Raw genomic sequence first — 25677 nt, 5'->3', positions numbered from 1 at the left:
CATATTATTTTCAATACCGTACTATAAAAAAATTATTTTTCTCTGACTTCCAAGCATAATCGGTTTTTTAAGAAATTAGTTTTGTTATTTGAAGTTTTTTTTTTTTGTCTTAATTTTCAAGCAATTTCTTTTTTTTTTTTTTTTTTTTGCCTTTTTTCAGGGGATTTTTTTTTTCTTTTTTGTTTTTTTTTTAGTTTTTTGTAGGCATTTTTTATTTTTTAAGTCAACAACATCCGGACTGCATGTTTCGGAAGTGCACCGCTATTCCGCAATCCTACGATTTTCTCGTGATTTCTACCATACAGTCAATCACATTGCTTTACTTTTTGCGATATTTCGCGTAACTGTACAATCTTTTCTTGTTTTTCGCATCTAATTGCCGAACATTGGTGCAAACAAGGTAGGTTTATCCATCGCTTTGCTGTTACGCCAAAAGCGTATATTTTTAGTAAAGCGCCGTAAAAATTTCGCCTTCCGAAATGTATTTCTACCTTCGTTATTTGCTACCATTAACCATGACGTTTTAATTTTTCCCTTACACCAATTGGAGTAGTGTTTATGCGGCATCAAGCGTGTTAATCCGTCAGAATGCATTTCAGTAATTACGTAACGAAGCTTTGTCACCGGAAGCACAGCAGATTGTACGATATTACGGTAATGGGAATTATCGTAAACCAAGAAGTGACTTGATTGGCGGAATGAATTCAGGCTTTTCGTTGAAAAAATCGACAATCGCGGAATAGCAGTGCATTTCTAAAACGTTCATCCGGGCTGTGTTGATAAATCTTCCTAATGTGTATGTATTCCTCTTCATCCGCTTACAAATCAAGTAATTACGTGGATACATGCAATGATATAAAAGTATCAAAACACTAAAAAAACCTGAAGGAGATAGAGTAGAAAGACATTTACACGATTATTCTATTCATTATAATATAACCTCAAATGTGAAATTCAAATATAGAAGCATTTTTATCGTTTACCTGAATTCTGACTTATTCAATTGTTTAATCAATCTTATCTCTTTTTCTCAGTTCTTTTGCTGGGGCGGCAGCGTTGGTTGTTCTCGTGATAACAGAGTGTGTTATCGCATAGAAAACTAAGTTTGATTTTTTTTTTTTTTTATTCGGATGAAGGCCTGACAGGTAAGACATATACAGTTTTTGCTTTTCCTTTGAATTCGATTCATCATTTTTATTACGAATCATAATTATTAGTTTTATAACATTAAAAAGGCTTGATTTTCAATGTCTCGCTTGTAGCAAAATATTGCACAAAGGAAAACGAACATGAAAAATTAAATGAATCATCAACCAGTGTCAGCCCGCCGTTCCTCATCGGGCTGACTTTTACTTAATTATTAAACCAATTATTAATTCCTCAAGATTCGATAAACATGTTTACATACATTGCGTTGTGTCTGACATAAAAAAAACTAATTACCGCAACCCAGTGATTACACGCACGGAGGCAAGTCTAAAGTATAAAAATTATTTAATATAGAAGTTTAACACAGCAGACATCAATATAGACTATAATGTATCTCCTTAACAATTATTGTTTTATGCTATCAGCACCATTGCAAGTAACCTGTACTGTATCTGAGACGTTTCTTTTTTCTTTTTTTTTAAAAACAGCAAAAATTACAATATACAAATACAAACATATGTTACACGACACAAAAAACACACACACATATAATACATACACTATGTAGCCCCAAGGGACTATGAAGTCCTTCCAGCAGGCCTATATGATTTTAATTACATGGTTTTTTCCCTCAGCAACAGCTCTTTCCTTCATTAGATGTATTTTAGAATATAATTAATATGCATTGGTGCAATAATTTATTTCAAAGTACTGCATTAATATATGTGTTTTTGATCATAATAAAGACATTGTAATCTGTATTTTTATTACTATTTGTGTAATTACTAGAATAGATGAAGTTCATTATTTTCGGTGCGGTGTAACAAAAACTTTTTTGAAATGATATTTTGTTACTTTTAGGCACTTGATAGATATTTTTATATCTATTCGAGGTTCTATTTTCATTTTTTACTAACCATTCTTCGTTTTTGATGATAAATTTATTTAATTTATCTTTTTATTTAAATTTATTAAATTTATAAAATTATAAATTCGTATATGTAGTTCTGTCTCAGTGTCAATATGTGGCACTGTATGTTTTGATTTCTATTGGAACATTTATTAATTCTCTAAATTTATTGTAAAGATTGTCTAGATTACGTATGTTTTCATAATATGCTCCTCCCCAGACACATATTCCGTAATTTATATTTGAATAAACCCACGCATAGAAGATATCTTTCAAGAAGTTATTATCAACTATGTATTTAAGTTTATAAATGACTCCTGAATACGTTCTGAGTTTTTTTTATCATTTTTTCACTATGTATGTTCCATTTTAGGTTATCTTGTATAATTATTCCTAAGTATTCATAATTGAACACTCTACCTATTTCTTCACATTTGCATACTCATATAGTTTGAGATTGGCAGTGAGTGTGTAATTTTACGTGGATTTCTGTACTGGCATTTATATTTCTTGTTTTCGTGCGCATAAATTTAGTTTTTTGTGTATTTATTTTTAATTTGTGTTTAATTAGCCAGTGATTTATTTTTGTTAGGTCCTTCTCTGTTCTTTTAACCAAACTATCTGTTTCTGTATCCTCAACATATAAAACTGTGTCATCTGCAAAATATAATGTTACCATTTAGATTTAGTTTACTAAGTTCATTTATGTAAATTGAAAACAGTATCGGCCCTAAGACCGAACCCTGTGGGACGCCTTTTTTAACTTCTTAAAAATTGCTAATTTTTTCTCTATTATGACAGCTTGTCGTCTAGTGTAGTAGTATGATTTAAACCATTCTAAGATATTTCCTCTTATACCGGCTGAATATAATTGCTCTGTTAAAATGTTTAGGTCCACATAATCAAATGCTCGTTTTAGGTCCAAAAAAACTATTATTGAATATTTATTTTTATTTATTCCATTGTTTATCAAGCCCGTTAATTTTAGAATTGCCATTTCTGTATTTTTGTTTTTTTGGAATCCGTATTGATTGGCTGAAAAGAATTTTTGATGATTCAGGAAATTGAGCAGTTGGTATTTCTAAAATTTTTGAAAAAATCGGGAGAATTGAGATAGGTCTATAGTTGTTAGTATCATTGGAATCTCCAGTTGCGTTACACACTAAATACGAATTCAACAATTACATAACTGGACATTACGGTTAAGGGAACGATAGAGTGGTGTACGCACCCCCCAGTCTTCGTTTGTGATCTCCTTGCCATCTTAGCTGCTGCTGTTTTTCCCGCACGGCACTGCGGCACTACCTACACCCGGCACTATATCCTTTTCCTATCTGGCAATACGGCCCTTTCATATTCCGCAACTCAAACTTCAGGGAACCTCAACTCTCTATCCTCCAACAACACCAACTTTCATTTCCTCTCCCCTATGTTCTATCTCCTCATTTTACATCCTCTTCGGCTCCTCCTTAGAACCCCGGATTCGCTCCGTCTTGTAATTTTTCTTTTTGTGCTACATTTTAATTTGAGGCCTCAAGCAAGGGCAATTCGATTGGACTTTCGCGTGACCATTCCGGAGAAGGTCTGTGCTATTCATCCCTAATAAATTGCGCCCCTTCCTAAATAATCAGAACGCCTACGTGCACCGGTCATCTTCATATCAATACCTAAGGCGACCCCCATATTACATGCGGAACACAGGTGCTCTAATAGGCAATGCCGCTTTATATTTATATTCCCTCTCTTACATCCATTTCTAAGCGAGCAATACCCTTACTATACATTAATTTCAACATTTCATTATTCACGCTCTCCATAACTTCTCCACACCTACGCGTACGCCTCAGGAATCGAATCTCATTCCGTGACAGCTCCTATTCATGTATTTTAGAAAAACACCTTTCTCCTGTCACCAAGCCTTGAGCATGCCAGGTGACGGTTACACACCCGTGTAAAAGTCGCACCGACAGTTTGCTTAAGGGTAACCTATGCATGACGATTCGATCTCTTTCTAATATATATTCTCACTCTTCAATACCCTCTCTTTCTTTTCAAGTTGCGTTCAAATTGCATCTTCTTTTCAGTGAAGGTCCCGAATTTATTGACATCCCTATTCATGTATTTTCCATCTTACATTCTTATTTCATAGCTTCATACCTTGCCAGATGACTTGTGCTTCATCGGCAGTTGACTAAAGCAACTTCTTCCTTTCTTACATAATCTTTTATCACTCGTGGCCGCCCTGCACGTGTTCTTTACAACTACCCAAAGTCAAGCCTCAATTAATACCACACCTAGTCACCTTTCAAATAATCTTTAAATAAATAATCATCTTTATAAACATTTAACCATTTAAATAAATTAACAATCTTAACTAATTACCTTTATATTCAAATAATTACGAATTATTATGAGCGGAACGGACCCACTCATACCAGCTACTTTCTCACGATATTTTTCTAAAAAAACGTTTATTCTGATTATATTGGATGCTTAAAAAATATATGACAGACCTATTCACAGTGGTGCTTACGTTTTTGAAACATAATTTTGGATGCTTGTGATGTTTATATTAATTAATTTATATGACTTGATGTAGCTCTCCACTTGTTAATGCAAGATATACAGAAAACTGGATGTTGTGAAGATATTTATCATCACACTGATGATTTATTACTTAAAAAATCAACATCTGAAATAATAAGTATCTTCACAGCATCCAGTTTTCTGTATATCTTGCATGAATTAATTTATGCTACAAAATACAATCTCGAAGAAATTTACTGTGAAGATTACCGTATAACATTTAAATATCAACTAATTAAATTGCATTTCAACTATTCAAGAATTGTTTCTGAGCTTTTTTTTTTAAACCTTTTTCTTAAATGCAAGAAAACAGTATTTATATGAAATTGAATTTTACAATCCGATAGTGGAGCATTTCGTTGAACTTTTTTTTCTGACTGCGGTAATTATGCTTAGAATTACGGTAATTGTCTCACAAAATTTAGATCAAGACTTAAGAAATTATGATATTTCAGGTTTTTTTCATCATGAATAATAACCCTAGTTCGATTCCCCCTGAATATCGGAAGGATGAAGAACATTCTAAGATAGCGAATGGTAACATTTTTCAGTAAATACTGTAGTTGACTGATATATTAAGACATAATAAAATAAGACTTGTATATTTTTAATACGTACATCCATGTTCATTTTGCGACTTAAACGGATGAATTTGAATTTTCTGAATAGAAAAAGGGGGTGAGTTGCAATCTCCTCCATTTGTTCAAGGGGAGTATGCTGACGACGTTCCAGGATATGAAAACTTTAAAGAAGGTGAGCTCTCAACCGAAATAGCAAAACTTGAAAATTGGAGTTGTATTTCTTTTCTGTTATAAGTGAACCCAATTTCATCAACTTCTAGCTTAAGTTTGAGATAAATAGAAGAACACTGTGTCAGGGCCGGAACCAGGGGGGGAGGAAAAACTTTAGGGAGGGGGCAAATATTAGGAAAGAACGAAAATACCATACTTACCAAATGAAATACCATACCATTACATACCAAACTTAATCATTTTATTAATGATTAAGTTTTACTGCGGTGGGGGTGACTAAATTATGTTTGCCCCCCCCCCTCCCCCCACAAAATGCTAGTTACGGCCTAGCGTTGTGTGATTTTTAATAATAAACTGGAAATTATTCCAATTAGCTTTAACCTATGACAAAAAATATCAAGTGGAAATCTTTGTGTTTCATTTTTCATTATTTTTAATCTCCAGGAGTAGTTGCACCTCCTACTGCTCCTGATTGGGATTTCGATCATCCACCGGAACGACCAACCATTTCAGGGTATGTTTAAACCTATTTTTTCAGTTACCACATATTATAGTATCTCTTTAAACATTTTGGCGATCGTATATCCAAAAACTAACGCTTTTAGTTATTCCAGACTTTCTTAGTCTAGCTAGATCCCTGAATGAAGCACAGTTAAAAAGTTTTGGAGATTTCTATTCCTGATAGAGACAACGTTCCCTGGTTATGGGGTCATGACTAACAATGTTGCATCTTGATTGAATGACAATTTTCATACTCAGAGATACAAAAAAAAACCCTTAAACTCGAATATGCTAGATTTATTAGGTAAAGATGTCAACTCTTGCGGGGTTCAGCATTTCAGATCTCACAATAAACGTTATTCTTTTATAGCCTCCCATCAATAACCGAAGAAGAAGTTAGAGATGCCGTTTTGCAGTATGTCACTAACCACTGCTGCTATGGTAAAGGTACTGCTGTCAATATGGTAATAAAAGATATGAACGTGAAAAGCGCTTTTCATGTGAGTGTTGACTAATTTTTCTCCTGTTTTCCTGTATTTACTTAAATAAAGATGTGCTATTCTGATGAATATTTTCGTAATCAAATTATGCTGATTTTTTTTCAATTCATTAATAGATTCACACAACTAGTTAATGTCAAGTTAGTTACAGTATTAACCCTGTAATTGGCAAAGATTGAAATATCCAGAGAAGAAAATAAATTGAAGGGTTATGTGTTAAGCAAATGAGAGATGCCTTGAATACACTATTACATGACAAAAAAAAATTACTGTCAACATTTAAAAATATATGGGATGTTGCACTTCAGAAAACACACTGTATTTATAAGATTTACATAGATTAGAATAGTTTAAAAGTGTCACTTAATATTTACCAACTTACTTTTCTATCATTGATAAAGAATGCACAGCAATATGTCTCCTACACACATGGTATTTCCCTTCAAAATACAAGGGTTAAAAATAGTTCTTGCTTGACTTGTCAAAAAATAGGAGACGTGTACCTTTTTTAGTAATCCTGCTGGTAATCGTAAAAACTTCATGAACAGCTCACAAGTAAAAATCGCATGTTTAGGAGTTGTTTAGAAACATCAATGCCGAAATGAGCTCAAAATATGCAATGCCTTTACTTGAAAAATATAAGAAAACCATGTATGTTGCTTCAGAGCAACACGGTAAATTAAAGGGTTAAGATAGCATGTTAATATTGTGTATTGATTGCTGTTACTTGCATTCATTTCTCTATCTTTTAGTATACGTTTCAAACATTTGGAGAGAAACGCGAAACGCAGTGGAGCTATGTTCCTTACATCGGTAAGACATAATTGATTCTAATTTCAAAAAATTTTTACTGTATATATTTTGACATGTTATACCAGTAGAAAGAGGGTTTTTGTGGCAACAAAATTTATTCAATCCCTTCAACATAAAATTTATGATTCGAAAAAGTAAAGCTCATTCGTGAAAATTTCCCAGATATAAAAAGGCATTCTCTTAACCGCTTGGCTGCTGACGTATTTTCAATTTTGTGACGAACATGGAGATTGGTCAGCTTTCCGACGCCAACGTACCGCCAAATTGTTATCATTAATGCAATCCTGTGTAGCGAACCAAAGAAATTATCTCCCTCTTATCATTGGATAGAAAACGTCAATGTCAGCTTTTATCTCTATCATGTTTGTCAAACTAAGAATGAAAGTGAAGATTCAGGGACTTTCTGAAATGAAACCCTTTTTTCCGCTCCAACAAAAGCAATCAGGTGCAAACGACCCTAGCGCTACTATAGCTGGTGTTGCCACAGCAGTGTAAAAATACATTCAAAGATCAATCGGAATGAATTGGTTGTTCGATTTACGTCAAAGATCGAACCAATGATTTCTTTCATACTTAATAGTTATAGTTATGCGAGGGTCGGTTGACGTAAACACCATATTTTTATTTTTTTGGAAAAACTCTACTTCATTTTTTCGACACAGTCTCCTTCAAGCTTCACACACTTTTTTTTTTCAATGATGTTCAAATTTCTTTATCCCGTCAGAAAATTAAATTTTTTCTAACTCTTCAAAAAAGTGATTTATAGCTGCAATGGTCTCTTCATTTGATGAACATTTTTTTCCATCAAGCGAAACTTTCGATATTGGGAGCAGAAAATGTCACGTGTGGCCAAATCCGTGGATGAGAGATTTCTGTGAAGCCTAATTCCTGACATTTGTCCATTGCAATAGTGTACCTGTGAGATATGGCATTGACTTATTGAGGTAGGGCTTTCTTGTTCGTCAATCTTGGCCGTTTCGTTTGCACGCAGCTGTTCTTTCAAATATCCCAGAAATACGACACAATGTTCTCCAATTCCGTTGTCCAAATAAGGCCCTTCTGCAGGTAGTCAATAAAGGCAATGCTTCGAGAATCCAAAAACATTGTGGCCATCACTTTAGTAGACAAAATAGGCTTTGCCTTTTCGGTGCCGTTTCACCACTCTCCATTCACTGCTTTGATTGTTGTTTTCACTTTGATCTATGGTGGTGAAACCATGTTTCACCTAAGGTCAAAAATCGACGCCGAAAGTTTCAAGGGTTATGAGGCAAAATAGAGAAATTTTCTTTTCAAATGTCTTTTGCATTCACTTTTCATCAATCCTGATAAATCTCGGCACCAATCTTGAGAGAGAGAGAACAAAGCTTTTTTTATATTTAATTTCTCATGGAGAATATTGTGAACCCATTCTATTGAAATGCCTACAACATCAGCTATCTGAAGTAACTTCAATCTGGGATCTTCGTCGAAGATACCAGTCTTTTTCTAGAATTTCCAGGGTGGTAGCCTAAACCGGACGCCCAGGACGCTCTTCTTCTTCAGTGGACGTAAGGCCCGCTCAAATTCATTGATCCAAAAATAAATTATGTTTAATGATGGTGCAAGAGAGATCCCCATGAACTTATTACAGTTCAGCTTTGATCTAGACAGCTTGCAAATATTTTAGATAAAAATGTTTTTCACTGCAACGACACTCATTATTATCCATTTCAAAATGACTGCCGCAATTCGAACTTGGAATGACCCCAAAAAAAAATCCACAAAGCTCTTTTAGCTCTAACCTACTTGTGACAGGTTTTGAAGAGTGATACTTACAGTTGGGATAATTTGAAAGTGAACGTACCGCTATCTCATAGAGATAGATTACCTTACTTATCAAACGACCTACGTACAAGAAACTGAGAGCAGTCTTATATATATATATATATATACAAAAATGTACAAAATGAACATCATGAAAATTTAATATTTGTCGAAACTCACCAATACCAGCGCCATAGACAGCTGTAATATGCAGTGTAGTGAAAAAAAATTGTTAAAATATCAATTTTTTTAAATTAAAACAGAAAACAAATAATTATGTGAACTGGAAAGCAAAAAAAATGTGAACAATGAAAATTTCAAAAAGAAAAACATCGAAGAATTAAAAAATGAAAAATTCAAAAATCAAAAAAAAATAGGGGGATCGAGCATCTATTTAGGCTATGAATGCCAGGATATGCTCTCAGAAACGTTCTGTGCTAAGCCAATGAGAGCCCTAGACATTGGCTGTGACTTTTTCATTTTTGAATTTTTCATTGTTTATATTTTTTTGCTTTCCAGTTCACGTAATTATTTGTTTTCTATTTCATATAAAAAAATTTACATTTTAACAATATATATATATATATATATATATTTTTTTTTTTTTTTTTTTATTGCAGGTCAATTTATCGATGGACCAATGAATGGAAGGCCTCCCGGACCTTGGGAAATGATAGTCACTCCAGATACTTTGTTCTCAAACAGCAGAAAATCTGTAGAAGTTCCCCATACCGCATTCGTCAAAACGTGTTACAAATGTTGTGGTTCTGGTAAAGTTACTTGTAGCAGCTGTGGTGGTACCGGAAGGGTATGCACGTTCTATCAATTGAACAAAAAAGATAAGATTTTTAAATATTGCGAGAATGGTACTGTCATAAATTACAGACTCAGAAATTTTAGTTTGATCACATTAGCAATTAAAAAAATTAAATAAAGAACTAAATTTAACGTTTTCTTGTATTTTTATATATTTTTTTTTTCATTTATTTTACAGCATCACACTACTGATTCCAAAGGAAGGCGAACGTCACATATGTAAGTTAAATAAAAACAAATACCGCGTTCTAAAATTATTCGATTTGATTTACATACAAAATGAACACATAGTTGCGTGCTCCGAGATCAAATCCTTTTCGTTCTTTACTTAAACAATATGGGACGGATTCTATTGTTGTATTATTCATTTATACGAGTCTAATTCTTCAATTCTATCTCTGTTACTAAAAAACGAAATCGTACTTTTGTTGTCATGCTTTTCGAATTTGTCTCAAAGTACAGATGCCTCTAGGACTATATCCAATGCTCTCAGTATATAGACTGAAAGTTCTGTAAGAATATTGATGTCACGTTTCATCACCAATCCAACTCAACCGTAATAAATTTCCTTAAGACCGATGTCATATATAAAGCATGTCATACAATATACTGTATATGTTTGTCGCTACATTCGTGCATAGTTTTCTCAACAAAGCTATTAAAAAAGTACTTCGTCCTTGACTTTTGGACGCATGTGTAGTTTAATTTTTGGATTTCGATTTTATTTTACGAACAGAAAACTTTATTGACTATCATTTACCACTTTCATTTTGATCAAACATAGCTACTTTTCACCTGCTATAACGTGTTAAAGTTAATAGAATATGGTACGCGAAAGTTCCTTTTTTTTCAACAACTCCCCATAGAATGCATATGATTTTAGATGATACCTATGTATTTACGTGCTACGATTCTGACTTAAAATTAATAAGATAATTTCAATTCATAAATCAGGTCCTCTTTCACATTCCCTTAATTTCAGACCAGTCGCATAATTTCTACATGCTGCAAGCTTTTTGAACTCATAAAAAATTGCCAAAGAAATCCATCCGCTTACACCTTGATTTGATAAGCTTCTTTTTCGCTAATCAACACGGCTTTCGATCATCATTGTCTGCATTTACCCAATTAGCTCTTTTTATACACGATTTATAATACAAAAAAAATACAAAATGTAATATACAAATACAAATATAAATTACACAAAGACAACGACACAAAATACGCACATATATTACATGCACTATGTAGCCCGAAGGGACGATAAGGTCCTTCCAGCAGGCTTAGATGATTTTTATTATTGATTTTTTTTCCATTCAGCAACAGCTCTTTTATATACACTGCTGGCCACCGTAAATGCAACACCCTGAAGGAAGCATGCAAATAATATGAAATTTACAACATGCATTAGCGGAGGTGAGATATGCAAATGATTAGAATTTCAGCGCAGTCGAACATCACGCGCGCCTGTGGCGCCACTTCAAAGCGCTATTTAAGGCTTGGAGATTTCGACGATTTGAAGTACGGCAATTGTGTTTTTCTTGTGGTTTTTTCAAAAAAACGATCAATTATGCCTCGTAGAAAACAGCGATCATCTTTTGATCAAGTATCCGAGTTCGACAGAGGAAGGATAGTGGCCTACCGAGATTGTGGATTATCTTTCAGGGAAATCGGTAGTCGTGTTGGACGAAACCAAACAACTATAATGCGGATATGTGATCGTAAATGTGATGGAATGAAATTGTCTTTACTGACGAGTCACGCTTCTGTCTGCAACACCACGATGGTCGGATTCGAGTCTGGAGACACCGTGGAGAGAGGATGCTGAACAGCTGCGTTATGCACCGCCACACTGGTCCTGCACCGGGTATTATGGTATGGGGCGGTATTGGATATCACTCTCGCACTCCTCTAGTACGCATTGCCGGTACTTTAAAAAGCCAGCGCTACATCTCCGAGGTGGTGGAGCCAGTTGTCCTTCCTTACCTTCAGGGCTTGCCCACAGCCATATTTCAACAGGATAATGCGCGACCACACGTGGCACGCATTGTCCAAAGGTTCTTCGTCAATCGCCAGATTGAATTGCTTCCCTGGCCAGCTCGCTCTCCGGATCTTTCGCCGATAGAAAACATGTGGTCCATGGTTGCTCAACGATTGACCCAGATTACATCCCCAGCTGCCACACCAGATCAACTTTGGCAACGCGTGGAAGCTGCTTGGTCTGCTGTACCCCAAGAACACATCCAAAGTCTCTTTGAATCAATGCCGAGGCGTGTGGCAGCGGTGATCTCCAACAATGGCGGCTACTCTGGCTACTGATTTTGGCAGGAACCACACTTCACAGAAGTCTATAAATTTAATCATTTGATGCTTGGTCAACATGTTATCTACAAAATAAATATTGTTGCGATATCTCTTGTCTTTCTTGGTGTTGCAATTTGGGTGGCCAGCAGTGTATATTAGATGTATTTTAATATATATATATGCATTGTGGACAATAATTAATTTCAAATAACTGCATTGATATCTGTGTTTTTGATCATATCAAAGATATTGCATTCTGTGTTACTATTACTATTTGTGTGATTATTAGTATAGATGATGTTCATTATTTTTGGAGCGATGTAGCAAAAACTTTTTTGAAATAATGTTTTACTACTTTTAAGCACTTGATAAATATTTCTATATCTATTCAAGGTTCGATATATTTTCATTTTTTACTAACCATTCTTCATTTTTGATGATAAATTTAAAAATTCTGTACATGTAGTTCTGTCCCATTGTCAATATGTGGCACTGAATTTTTTTTGTTATCTATTGGAACATTTATTAATTCTCTTAATTTATTATAAAGATTGTCTAAATTGCGTATGTTCTCATAATATGCTCCTTCCCCAGACACATATTCCATAATTTATATTTGAGTAAACCCATCTATAGAAGATATCTTTTAAGAAATTATTGTCAACTATGTATTTAAGTTTATGAAAAACTCCTGAATGCATTCTGAGTTTTTTTTATCATTTTTTCACTATGTATGTTCCATTTTAGGTTATCTTGCATAATTATTCCCAAGTATTCATAATTAAAAACTCTACCTATTTCTTCACTCACATTCTAATAGAGTTTGAGATTGGCAGTGGGTATGCAGTTTTAAGTGGATTTCTGTACTTTCATTTATATTTCTTGTTTTCGTGCACATGAATTTAGTTTTTTGTGTATTTATTTTTAATTTATGTTTAACTAGCCAGTGATTTTTGATAGATCTTTTTCTCTGTTCTTCTAATCAGACTGTCTATTTCTGTATCCTTAGCATATAAAACTGTGTCATCTGCAAAAGATATAATGTTCATTGAGATTTAAGTTACTTATTTCATTTATGTAAATTAAAAATAATATCGGCACTAAAACCGACCACTGTGGGACTCCTTTTTTTACTTCCTGAAATTCATTAATTTCTTTCTCTAATATGACAGCTTGTCTGTCGTCTATTGAAATAGTAAAATTTAAACCATTCAAAGATATTTCCTCTTATACCGGCTGAATATTATTTCTCTTAGGATATTTAGATCTACATAGTCAAATGCTCGTTTTAGGTCCAGAAATACTATTATTGAATATTTATTTTTATTTATTCCATTATTTATCAAGCCCATTAATTTTAGAATTGCCAATTCCATATTTTTGTTTTTTTTGGAAGCCATATTGACTGGTTGCAAAGAATTTTTCATGATTTACGAAATTGATCAGTTGGTATTTTATACATTTTTTAATTTTTGAAAAAATCGGAATTATCGAGATAGGTCTATAGTTGTTTGTATCATTGGAATCTCCTGTTTCATAAAGAGAGTGCACGAGGGAGTTTTTTAGTTCAGAATAAAATACTCCATTTGTTATTGAGGAATCGACCAAATCCTTTAACACATCCATGTGGTAGTGGGAAATTATTTTCATCATTTTCTACGTAATTCGATCATTAAAACCACTTGCTTCATTTTCTTTAATTTCTGCCACAATTTGTCTCAGTATATGGCTTTCAATTTCAAGGTAGAGCATGGAATTTATTGATTTGTCTGAGGGGCCTTTTTGTTCTATACATGTACAAAAATCGCATTTTCCTCATAATTATTTATATTTCTCGTGATAAATTCATGATTAAATTAATTTGCAAGTTCTGTTGGATTTTCAAAAACTGGTAAAATCTTTTTTTCACAATCTTTATTTAATATACTTTTTCTAATAATTTACCATTGCAATCTTTTATTGTTTTCGCAAGCTTTAAAACTCTCCTGATCTTTAAAGAGAGCTTCCATCATCTACAAGCTCAGTCAATTTAGAATACTAATGTTTCACAAAACTGAACTTTTTCCGTTAACAAATCATTTTAAGATAAATTATATTTCACCCTATATGAAAACAAAGATTTGCATTCGATATCATTCGAACACCGTTGAAACCACGTGTAATTTGTTATAAACATATCAGTACACAATGTTTTTTTGTCCATTTTATTTTTATTCTTAAGGTGTTTCACGTGCTCGGGAACTGGCAGAGTCACATGTCCAATCTGTGAAGGCCATGGTCAGCTTAAAGGCTTTCTTCAAATGGACATCATTTGGTAAGTAAAATCTACTCGTTGTTTTAATCAAGCAAAAAATTAACTCATCCTATTCTTAACAATTAGAATAATTCAGTATAGTAACTTTTAAATTGTGAAAAGAGTCTGCCTTGAAAAATATTAAAATACCTATCACAATACACATTCTAGGTCTCATGAAATGTTTTCAGTGATAGGTCTACTCTGTGCGTCAAATGTAATTTCCTATTCAAATTAAATGTTTACAAATAATGTAAGATATCTCATATATACACGGTGTTCTGTTAATGAACCGACAAATTCAGAGGGTTGTTAGTAGACATCAAGAGGAACAAAAATCGCAATAAAACATGATGTCGCAAACCACTTTGAGAGGGTGAAAATCGCGAAAAACAGTGGCAGGAAATTGACTATTTGAATGTGTGGTGACGTCAAGCATCCAGCGCACGAACTGTTCACGACGGGGATAGTCGTCTTCGGTTAGGAGTTGCACCTTCTGTATGAGGAAGGGATACATCTTTTCACTATGCAGAACATTCCAGACTGCCGTGTGCCGAATATTTGAGTTCAGCTGCAACCGCTCGTGTACTTGTCGACGGGGAATCGGCAAACCGTTGCAGCATTTCTTCCATTTGAGGAGTGCGTACATTGCGCGGTCTCCCTGCATCACGCCGTGCTGGGTGGAAGGTCCCCGTCTCCCGTAGTTGTCGATCGATCGTGACGAAGGTAGTATGGTGCGGACAACGCCTCATCGGATATTGCTGTTGGTACATCCGCTGGGCTAAGCGCCCATTGCCATCTGCTCAACCGTAAACCAGATGCATATCAGCGTATTCCTCTTTCGTGTAGTCAACCATCACGATACTCATTGAAACAGACAACTTCTACACGTGCTTACTACCGCAATAGCGCTAATTTACGTCATCCGTAGCGCATGATCCTACCCCAGCGCATGAGTTTCGCGACGCTGCTTACGTCAGATATGGTGAGCGAACTCACTAACGCATTCAGCGATCAACTGACATCCAACTTTCTTCTCTGGACTCAGAGCCTGCATGCGTTTTTCGCGATTTTCATCCTCTCAACGCTTTCTTGCAGATAAAAGCAACCCTCCCCCAGGAAATTTAGTATATGCCTACGGTTAAGAAGGCAAAAAACTTTTTTTTTATTTTCCATGAAATTCAAATATATTTTTTTCATATAAGTGCTCAATGCACAATCAGTATTCGTATAATTTCAATCCTTTCATTGTCAAAAAATTTAAAAAGTGAAAAAATACCCTGAAAATGCTAAAAAATTGCCCTAACAGTGAAAAAAAGGAGAAAAATGCAAAAGATGCAAAAAAATGCAAACGTCATCAGCATCCGGGTCCTAGTTATAATACTTGAAGTTTATACAGGTGATTCTAAATTCATGGACAAACTTAACAAGAGGTGATATAATATCCCTAAACAAGCATTTTTAGTCATAGAATGTGTGGTCGAATCGCAATAGCAAAGACGTTAGAGAGTGTTTTATAGAGTGCACAACAGCACTTCACCAAAAGCAAATATCATATTTTTCTGACGGATTTGCTGCAATACGTGCAATCAACCATTCGAGGGTGCAGGATATTGTAATGTGGTAGGCCTTCTTATGGTGCAACTTGGGTAACGTAAATTCTACCACAAGTCACTGTACCGCTTAATCATTGTTTGGCGCAGCACAACTTTGATGTTCCTTGCACCAATAAAAAACAAACTAAAGTCCAATCCGAAGGCGCATATGCACCCTCGAATGGTTGATTGTACTTATTGTAGTAAATCCGTCGGAAACATATATTTGTTTTCGGTGAAATGCTGTTGTGCACTCATTAAAAACACCCTCCACTGCCTTTGCTATTGCAATTCGACTGCACATTCTATGATTAAAAATGCTTATTTACGTGTCTTATATCACCTAACGTTTTTTCCCATGAATTTAGAATCACCCTGTCGACGTACATCACAAGTGCTTTTCCATTACTCTAAAAAAATGCCTTAGTACATGTAGAGCAAATACCGAATTTATATCCTATTTTTTATGCAATGTTAGAAATTCTAATAAATCAAAAATACTCTTTTTCGTTTCAGGACAAACCATCATGAAAACTTCATTTCAGACACCTGTGCTCTCCCAAAAACTAAGTTACTAGATGTTACGGGAAAGTTTGTTTTTGAAGAACAAAATGATCATGTAAGAATTACATATTACTAGGGCTGGTCCAATTAATCGATCAGTTGTTAATCACAATTAAAAATTTCGTTGAATTAATCGACTCGATGAATCCTATTAAAATTTGTGTAAAAGTTTGCAATTTAACTCGATTTGTTTAACGAAACCGATTAGTTGCCTTAAAAGTTATGTACGTATGTATAACATTTTCGATAAGTGACTGTATTTAAAAATATTTTATAATCAATATTTTGATCAAATTTTTCTACATGTGGGGGAAATACAAGTGGGTTCAGCAAAAACTAGTAATGATTTCACTCTCAAATTGAGTTTGACGAGTTTGATAAGTTTTAGAAGACAAAAATTTATTTTATCCACTATGAACAGTAGTTTTTCATAGTTTTGGAGAAGCATCAGCTCCTTTCCTCCTAAGCACCATTCGGGAGGAGTTTTTAGGAAAACAAGCAGAAAAACAATATGATTGAAAGTAGTTTCGAAATCAGTGACTAGCCTAAAATAACCAATTTTTTTAAAAAACGACAAGGTCCAAGAAATATTTCAGATTTTTACATAATATATTCAGTATATTACATGTTTTGCTTCAAACAGGCAGTCTTAATTTCTTGATTTATTGTTATATTTGCTCACATCTGGCGAATAAGTGCGTGAAATGAAAATAAATTTTTACAGCGTCGGTTAATATTATATGGTTACGAAAAACATTCGATTGAAATTCGATTAAAAAAATTTGATTAATCAATTAAAAATTTTAATCGATTCCCAACCCTACATATTACGTCTTTTCCCGTAAAAATTTAAGAAAATAGTGGATCTAATGGAATAGTACATATCTAAATCATATACACTGTTCAAAACAATTAGGGGAGCACATGGTTTTAACAAAATTACGCAAAGATGTATACCGATAAGTAACATAAAATGAATCATCCATAATTTAAAGCCTAGCAGGAAACGGAAGAAGAAAACTTCATATGACGTCAAAAACCAGAAAAAGGAGATAAGGGCAGAAATCGGGATGTTGCAGAAACGTCTGTTTTACTGCCGTAACTGTGACATTCGATCGCGCAGTATTTTTTTTTTTTGAGACAAGGTGACTTGAGGATGTCTCAACAACGTGATTTACCGGAATCCATGGCATGGTGTGTTATAGGCAGACTGGAATCTGGGCAAACACAACGTAGTGTCGTGGACGCTGTTGGAGTCGCCAGAAGTGTTGTTGCAAGGCTGTGGAATCGATTCCAAGAAACAGGAAATGTTAGACGTCGACCAGGGCAAGGTCGGCCACGCGCCACTACAGCAACTGATGACCGGTATATACGGTTAACAGCCCGTCGAAACAGAACAGAGAATGCTACGCAGCTGCAAAGACGGTTGCTCTTGGCAACAGGACGAAGTGTGTCCAGCCAAACAGTACGTAATCGGCTTCATGAGGGAGGGCTCTATGCACGTAGGCCAATGGTCTGCATTCCGTTGACCCCACGCCACCGTGCGGCCCGAAGAAGATGGGCTGCTGAACATCGAGATTGGGAGCAACATGATTGGAGCCAAGTGCTGTTTACAGACGAGGCCCGATTCAGTCTGGAGTGTGACACCCGACGTGTTCTGGTATGGAGGGACAGGGGCACTCGAAATAACCCCGCATTCGTTCGTGAAAGGTCACAATACAGACGAGCTGGTTGGATGGTATGGGGTGGAATCAGCATAGGTGGACGTACGGACCTGCATATCATTCGGAATGGCACTTTGACGGCCCGAAGGTATGCAGACGAGATACTGCGACCTCATGTCATCCCTTACGCTGGAGCCATTGGAGATTCCTTTGTTTTCCAGGATGATAATGCCCGACCGCATAGAGCGCGTCTGGTGGAGAACATGCTTGAAGCTGAAACAATACAGCGTATGGAATGGCCAGCGTGCTCTCCTGACCTGAATCCAATCGAGCATGTTTGGGACATGCTCGAACGACGCATTGCTGCGCGACCAAGGCCGCCTGTTACTGTCCGAGACTTGCAGATTGCACTTCTTGAGGAGTGGAACAGTATTCCCCAAAGTCTGATCGATAACCTCATCGCATCCATGGCAAACAGGTGTGCAGCAGTCTTAGCTGTTCGAGGAGACCACACGCCCTATTAAAACTCATGCATCATGTCTGAACAGTACTTTTTTTTATCGTTTACATGTAACCAAATTGTTGCCCTAAATCATCTTTTCATGTTTTTTCCATATTTTCAAAGAATTAAAGATTAATTCCAAATTTTTTTACGTCTTTTTTCTGTATTGCGCATTGATCCGCGTGTACTATCCATTGTATGCCAATACGTGGCTGTCTCGCACGGTTTTCTTCACTTTTTTGCTTGCTCCCCTACTTGTTTTGAGCAGTTTAGCTTTCTCAGGGTTCATAGATAATCTGTAAATCCCAATCCATTTTTATAAAATGAAAACATTTCTGAGAAACACACACGAAAATTTCATTTTCCAATGAAATTCTATCTGAAATGTAAACTATATATATATATATATATATATATATATATAAGATCATATTTATATATATATTTTTAGGTATATCCGATTGTTCAATCTGGAAATGCTTCAGTTGATGAAGCTTCAAAAGTTTTAGTTCGAAAGCACGGCACGGAATTTGTAACTGAGAAAATTCTTAAACAAGTATGAGTACTGATTTGTTAAATTATTTTAGTGAATACTTTTTGATTTTTACATCATATGAAAGAAAATTCTCCTTATATATATTATTGCAGCGCCACACGTTGAGGATTGTGCCTCTTGCTGAAGTAAATTATTCTTGGAAAAATCAAGACGGATTCTTTTATGTCTATGGATTTGAGAACAAAGTGTATTTCGAGAAATATCCCCAGAGATGTTGTTGGCTGTGCAATATTCTGTAACGAATATCATTTCGATGTGTTAAAATATTTGAAGTTCTCAACGAGACCATTTTCGAATTTTTTCAGAAATAATGCGGTATTCAAGTGTTGAAAAAAGTGGTGTTTTTGTTGATTTTTTTTTGTTACTATACAGAGATCTTTTATTGCATAGCATATTAGTAAAGTATTCAATTTTTGGTAGATTGTGTGTTATCTCTCTCTGTCATTTAGTGTTCCATAATTCTTCGGATATAACCACTTCACTATCCCCATGACGTAATCATACAAGCATTCCGACTATGGCCAACATTCTCAAGTGTTCAGTTGTCTCTTTGTATTCATTTTTCACATTTAATACTCATCTAAAGATCATATTACGTGCATTATTTGTATAGCATATCTATGCAAATAATTTGATGGCGTAATTTTCAATATTCTAATTTTTTTAAACTATGCCTAGTGGATATATATAAAATCTTGACAGAATTGCCAGTGTTAAAATCCAACATTCTTCAGAAAAATCAGTCTGACGAAACATTGACATGAGGCGTTTAGAGCTAAAGTGGATCAAGTCCATAAATTATAGTTTTGAGATAATCAAGGAGATAACCAAGTTTATTAACACTAGTTGAATCCTAAAGTGATTTAGATGATAATTTTCTTTTTATTGTTGTAGTATGAAGACTAACTTAAATATGGGTCATAATTTAAAAATTCAAAAACAATAATTAAGGTGGCAATTGAATTTTAAATCAGAATTTACTGGACTTGATCCACTTTGGCCCTGAAATGTTTTTTACATAAGGTCGATCAAATGAATACGACACAGTGAAAATGGAAACATTTTATTACTTTTTAACACCTGTATCATAAAATAATCTAAAATGTTTGAAATTAAGCTTTAAATGTGGTGTCATCAAAGAAAGACTCGTCATTATATATCTGATTCTTCAATTTCCTCATTCAGGGATGTTTGTAACCTAGTGGCAATTTCTGTCCGTAGGCTTTTGAAATGGGCGTGGGTGTTTGGGGGAAGAAATGGTAAAAGTGAAAGCATATCTTTTTTTTTTGCCTCAGAGACCACTTTTGGAGTTTTGTACAGCGGGTCTAGCTTCTCAACAAATTGAGAAATTTTGGTAGACATAGTTACTTTCGAGAAGCCAATATCTGCATTTAAGGTATTTTTAAACTGCAATGTTCAAGGTTCCTCTCGCTTAAACCTTATCCACCTCATCTCTAACCACTTTGCGGGATGGGCTTCATCAGTTTTTTTCCTGTTGACTATCATGTCTTGAAGTTTTTTGGTGGATGAAATTTCAGGTGTAGTTACTTTGACAACCACGAAAGGCTTCTTAGTCTTGGCTTTATTGGACACATAAATCCAGTCCTCGGGAGTAGATTTGAATACACTTTCGTGACGCTGATTCTATAGCTCCGAAATCTTGATCATTAGGCAAAAATGAATGGCATGAAACCGAAAATTTATGATCAATTGTTTTAATGCTTAACTGAGGATCTAAGACCAAGTTCATCAATGTAGAGGCGACTTTAATATTTCGATTTTGGCCAGTGCATCAACCAGAGTAGAGAATAACATGTGTATGGTTTTTAGCCTCTTGCCTAATATGTTTAGCAAGCACAGGTGTTATTTCTTTGGAGACCCTCCCCCTCCTTATGTCTCGTCCCATAAATGCATGTACCCATTATCATTGTTAAAAGAATGGATTCCAAAATTGTGCACATACATATTTCGCTTATAGTATGCTATAGATGTAGTCAATTTTGGATATGGGGGAGAGCCTTTTGTAGGTCAAATGCTGCAACATAACATGCATCTGATGCAGCAGTTTGTCATTTTTAAGAGACTGTCAAGCTTACACAGATTTGACCAAGTGCAGTTTCTTTTCTAATTCAAATTTACCACGCCGTTCCGGGTCATTTGTTTCAGCTACTATTTTCAATTGAAGTTCGTCACATCGACTACATGTATCTTTTGCAGGAACTTTAAAATGCAAGTTATATACAAACTTAGTAGAGAAAGTATGATAGTAAAAATTTTCTTTCAAACACACACAAAGCTTGCTTTCCTTCACTTTGGCATTTCTCAACGTTTAAGTCATTTCATTTTTATAATATTTAAATCAGGATGAAGATACTTAATTTCCGGATTTCTTTTTCTACTGTAGTGGCTCTGATACGCTGGAAAAGATTTGATATGTGCTACTATATTCGGAATCATCAAGTCTATTAATTGGAGCTTTTTTACAACGCGAATCAACGACGGCATGAACTTCAGGCTTTGATATGCACCTGTAAACCCTACCATGGCTAAGCTGAAGGGTTTCAAGAAAACACTTTTTGCACACCGTTTGAGAATTGGCGCCATCCCTTAAAATGTAGGAATACGAAACATTCTTTTCACTACCACATCCATCTCGTATTCGTTTACGTTCCACTCTGTGACTCGTAACTGAACTTCTAATATACACATTTTGTTTGCTGAAATCTCCTAACATCCAAAATGATTCGAATATGAGGTTTTTTTCCTCCTCTGTGGGTTACAATTTTTGGTTACAATTCTTTTTACAGTGACAAGGTGCATTTGTAAAGTACTTTTTTGAAATTTCCTTGCTTTTTACTGAATGATAAGCAAGCCCACTGTTTCTTAAATTCTGCCTTTTCCTTTTTTTCCCCAAGTGTCTTCATTTTTCTTTCTTCTTCTACCCCTTTCTTTATTTGCCTGCTCGTCTTCTTGAATAGGCCTACTTGGCCCAGGAAGTGACAAAGAAGAAGCTGCGACTAGTTCCACCTGACTTGAATCGGAGTTATCTAGAAAGAAAAAAGAATGCACGAATTTTTTTTTTTTTTTTTGTCAATAGGTTTTTGATATACAAAATCATAAATTTCAAAATTATGGATAAACAGTGAAAACAGTAAGTAACAGAACATCAAATCAATCGAAATGCATTCAGAAAAGGTTATGTTATAATTTGTTATTTTATCATACTTTACCTTCAGTTTCTAAAGTAGCTGATTCGTTTTGCGAAGCCACATAGTCTGAGGATGAATCAGAAAACTTCACACATTCATCAGAATCCATTATTTTGAAGTTTTACCAACCAACACACGTGCACAAGTACACAAACAAAAACCACGTGCTATGATTTTGGACTTGATTCACTTTAGCACGGAACTTTTATGAGAGTTTTTCAGGGCTAAAGACAACTTCTGCCATCGATTAGAAAATAGCAATAGTAGGGATTTGGTTCACTATGGCTCTGAAAATATACACCATTAACAAGTATTAATCCGCAACAAACAAATTTTTTTATACTTTTGGACTTGATCCACTTTAGCTCTGAATGCCTCATATTTCAACGGCATTGATTTTTTAAGGCATTTTTTTACTCTCTATTTGCTCTTCTTAGTGCCTCTCATTCTCAAAAATTTATAAATTTAAAACAAAAAGCTAACTGCTACATATGTCAGTGTTGGTACATAATTCTTTTTTTCAAAGTTGTTACATTAAAGGTTTAAATTAATTCCTGCAATGGTTAAAAAAAGGAATGGTCTAGTATCAAACTCGGACTTTCATGCACTTCGTATGTGTTTTCGCAAGTTTCCAATGATTAACCCCCTTGCTTACAAGCGAATTGGCAAGAAATTCGGATGCGCTCTATTTGACGAGAATCGGCAATATATATAAATATATAGTAACCTTGTCCTAACCTAACAGCACGTTAGAAAAAGGGAAGAAAAAAAAACAAGTGAAAGAGTAAGACAGTATTATAGATAACATAATTACAGCGGCATTGGACCACCAATGCCGCTGTGGTGGTCGAGTGGTTATAGTGCCGGACTCGTGATGCGAGGATCCGGGTTCGAACCCCACAGTGGTGGTCGGCTGAAGTTGGTTTTCTGTGGTTCCCAACTTCAAGGCGCAAATGCGAGCCGATCTCCCCGTTAAAAAGTCTCGCCACAGAGAGCAACAGTCCTACAACGGTAAATCATTCAACCATAACACTTCACTCATAGTTTGTAAAACTGGGGGCAGATGACAGCACTACACATAACAAGCATTACACAGAAACAAACTTTACGTCAGGTTGCACTACACGTACACGCACATTCCCGCATGTACCGATTCGTTGGGGGGTTTCGGGGGGGTGCATGTGTGGTGTAGCAGTAGTAGGTAGGGGCTCGGGGATCCATGATGTTCAGCCACCTCGTTGGGCAATTTGCCTGTTGTGGCGTTGTATTTGTATTTGTATTTGTATAAGGTGATAAGAATGTAGGTACAAAGTTGGATTTCTTTTCACCCTCACCCTACCTGTTCTTTCACTCTTATAGAAATATGTGAGGAAAAAAATCCCTAGCAGGGTATACAAAAACCAAAACCAACAAAAATTGTAAGGTTGCAACAAAACTTCAGGATGATCAGGAGAGAGGAAAGAAAACAGAGTGAACTTGTTTGAATTCATTCTACTAGCGTTTGGACGCAATATCACGTCCTTTGATCGTAAAGTGGTTAAATATTCAGTGTGACTTTATTTTTTGATATCTCAATATAGATTAATACAGGTAAAACTTACTTTTGCTTTCGCTATTAGATATGGTGGGTATTATAACCCTGCACACATCTGTACACAAATGTTGCTTTTTCCCACTGTAGAATTATTTTTTTTACCTCAGGGAGTTAAGCCCTTACTTGAAGGATTGTACAAGTTTTAAGTCATAAATATGGTGAATATGAACTTTGGAGGTTTTTTCCATCAGAGGAAAGCACTTAAGGTTGAACTTTCAGGGGTTTTTTCTGCCAGGTGAAAGTGACTCCGGGAAAAATGTGATTTAATACATAAAATTTAGAAATAAAATTCTGGGAAAAAAAATGTATGGGAAGATATATGTGTACCCTGCATCATCTTGGCCAGAAACATTTGAACGAAGTGAATAAATAACAATTGAAAAATTTAGATAAAAAAAGATTTGCTGAAATTTGTTTTTAATGCATTTTTTGAGTATCGAAAATGCAAAAAAACATCTTGAGAATTCCAAAAAAATGAATGGGTCTTAAAGGGATAAATAGTGGTGCTAATAGCTGTGAAGGGTGAAACCCGTTGGTAATTTTTTTACCACCGTCACCCAATGTTAAAAATTATTAATTTTTGCGAGTTACTTTGTTCATTAGACAATTTTTTTGTTTTTATGCTCTTGGAGAAAAGTGATCATGCCCATCCCAGGTTCCACGGAATATCTATTAAAAATCAATGATGTAACAGTAAATTTTCATTCCGCTGTTTTTCATTACAGATCCCCACAATATAATGGTATGAACCATTGTTCTTCACTTACAATTAGAAATATAAATCGCAACAACAACTTCACACACAAAACTAGATACGCAAGCACACTGTTAGATACACATAAGGACTTCTATCACAACTTCTATCTTAAAGGCTATAAACGGTATTAAATTGCCTACGTTATGTTACGATAATTATGACTATAAATATGAATTAACATCTCACATGTTTGTCATGTTCAAACGATTGATGATTTTTCGGAAATCTTTGCAATAACTGTCAACGTTGCCTACCTTTGGCATCATTTTTAGCGACAACTGGTCATGGGTGGAAATACGCCCCCCCCCCCCCCGCCAATGACGGAGCTGACTAATGTATATTGCATACATACATAAATTTACATCATCATTATCTTGCCTCATTCCAGCCAGAGGCGTACGCAGGGGGTGGCACGGGCCCCTTGTGCCACTCACAAGCCGACAAAAAAAAATGTATATTTCGGTGAAAAATCAAAATATCAGAAGAAAATATCCTTTATATGCTATGTTAACCAATTTGTTAATTTAAATACTTTTTGAAGGGTAACTCAAAATTCCTCAGGAAGATAATTTCTGTGCCTCCCCCCCCCCCCCAGCCTCCAAGCTTTTTGTGTCCTTTCCAAAGGTCGATCCTGCGCACGCCCTTGATTCCAGCCATTGAAGTTCATCTCCGCCTATGCAACTGGCAATTTCGATTCGTATTTGTGATCTCGATTTTCCGTAATTTTCTCGAGGAAATGTGGTCAGAGAGAGAGTTCACTCATTTCTCATATGTTTTACTCATAGCCCCCCCCCCCCCCGAATGGTGGG

At 35.2% G+C, this 25677-nt stretch overlaps 1 protein-coding gene across 2 annotated transcripts; it reads left to right on the top strand.

The window, feature by feature from the left end:
- Positions 1-816: 816 nt before the first annotated feature.
- LOC149072135 (protein SSUH2 homolog) lies at positions 817-19726 on the top strand. Of its 2 annotated transcripts, XM_089246722.1 has the most exons (12): positions 817-1145; positions 5101-5182; positions 5315-5398; positions 5842-5911; positions 6269-6398; positions 7151-7211; positions 9635-9822; positions 10009-10049; positions 14356-14448; positions 16539-16641; positions 19204-19308; positions 19401-19726. In XM_089246722.1, exons 2-12 carry the CDS (start codon positions 5113-5115, stop codon positions 19545-19547), a joined length of 1092 nt encoding a protein of 363 aa, XP_089102848.1. In that variant the 5' UTR covers positions 817-1145; positions 5101-5112; the 3' UTR covers positions 19548-19726. The 2 variants fall into 2 exon arrangements, with proteins under 2 accessions (XP_089102848.1, XP_089102849.1); XM_089246723.1 differs by lacking the exon at positions 5315-5398 and having other exon boundaries at positions 1044-1145; positions 19401-19725.
- The last annotated feature ends 5951 nt before the right edge of the window (positions 19727-25677 follow it).

This window comes from Pholcus phalangioides, unplaced genomic scaffold (assembly GCF_987345545.1).
Source record: "Pholcus phalangioides strain wild (caught in Gottingen) unplaced genomic scaffold, Ppha-v1.0 ptg000017l_1, whole genome shotgun sequence".
Taxonomy (NCBI): Eukaryota; Metazoa; Arthropoda; class Arachnida; order Araneae; family Pholcidae; genus Pholcus; species Pholcus phalangioides.
This window is presented reverse-complemented; position numbering and strand designations above follow the sequence as displayed.

Bases quoted from the DNA above. Each gene is read 5' to 3' on its own strand.
- LOC149072135 (XM_089246722.1), top strand. From the start codon at position 5,113: ATGAATAATAACCCTAGTTCGATTCCCCCTGAATATCGGAAGGATGAA. The intron at 14,449-16,538 runs GTAAGTAAAATC...TTTTCGTTTCAG, and splicing joins CTTCAAATGGACATCATTTG to GACAAACCATCATGAAAACT. The intron at 16,642-19,203 runs GTAAGAATTACA...ATATATTTTTAG, and splicing joins TTGAAGAACAAAATGATCAT to GTATATCCGATTGTTCAATC.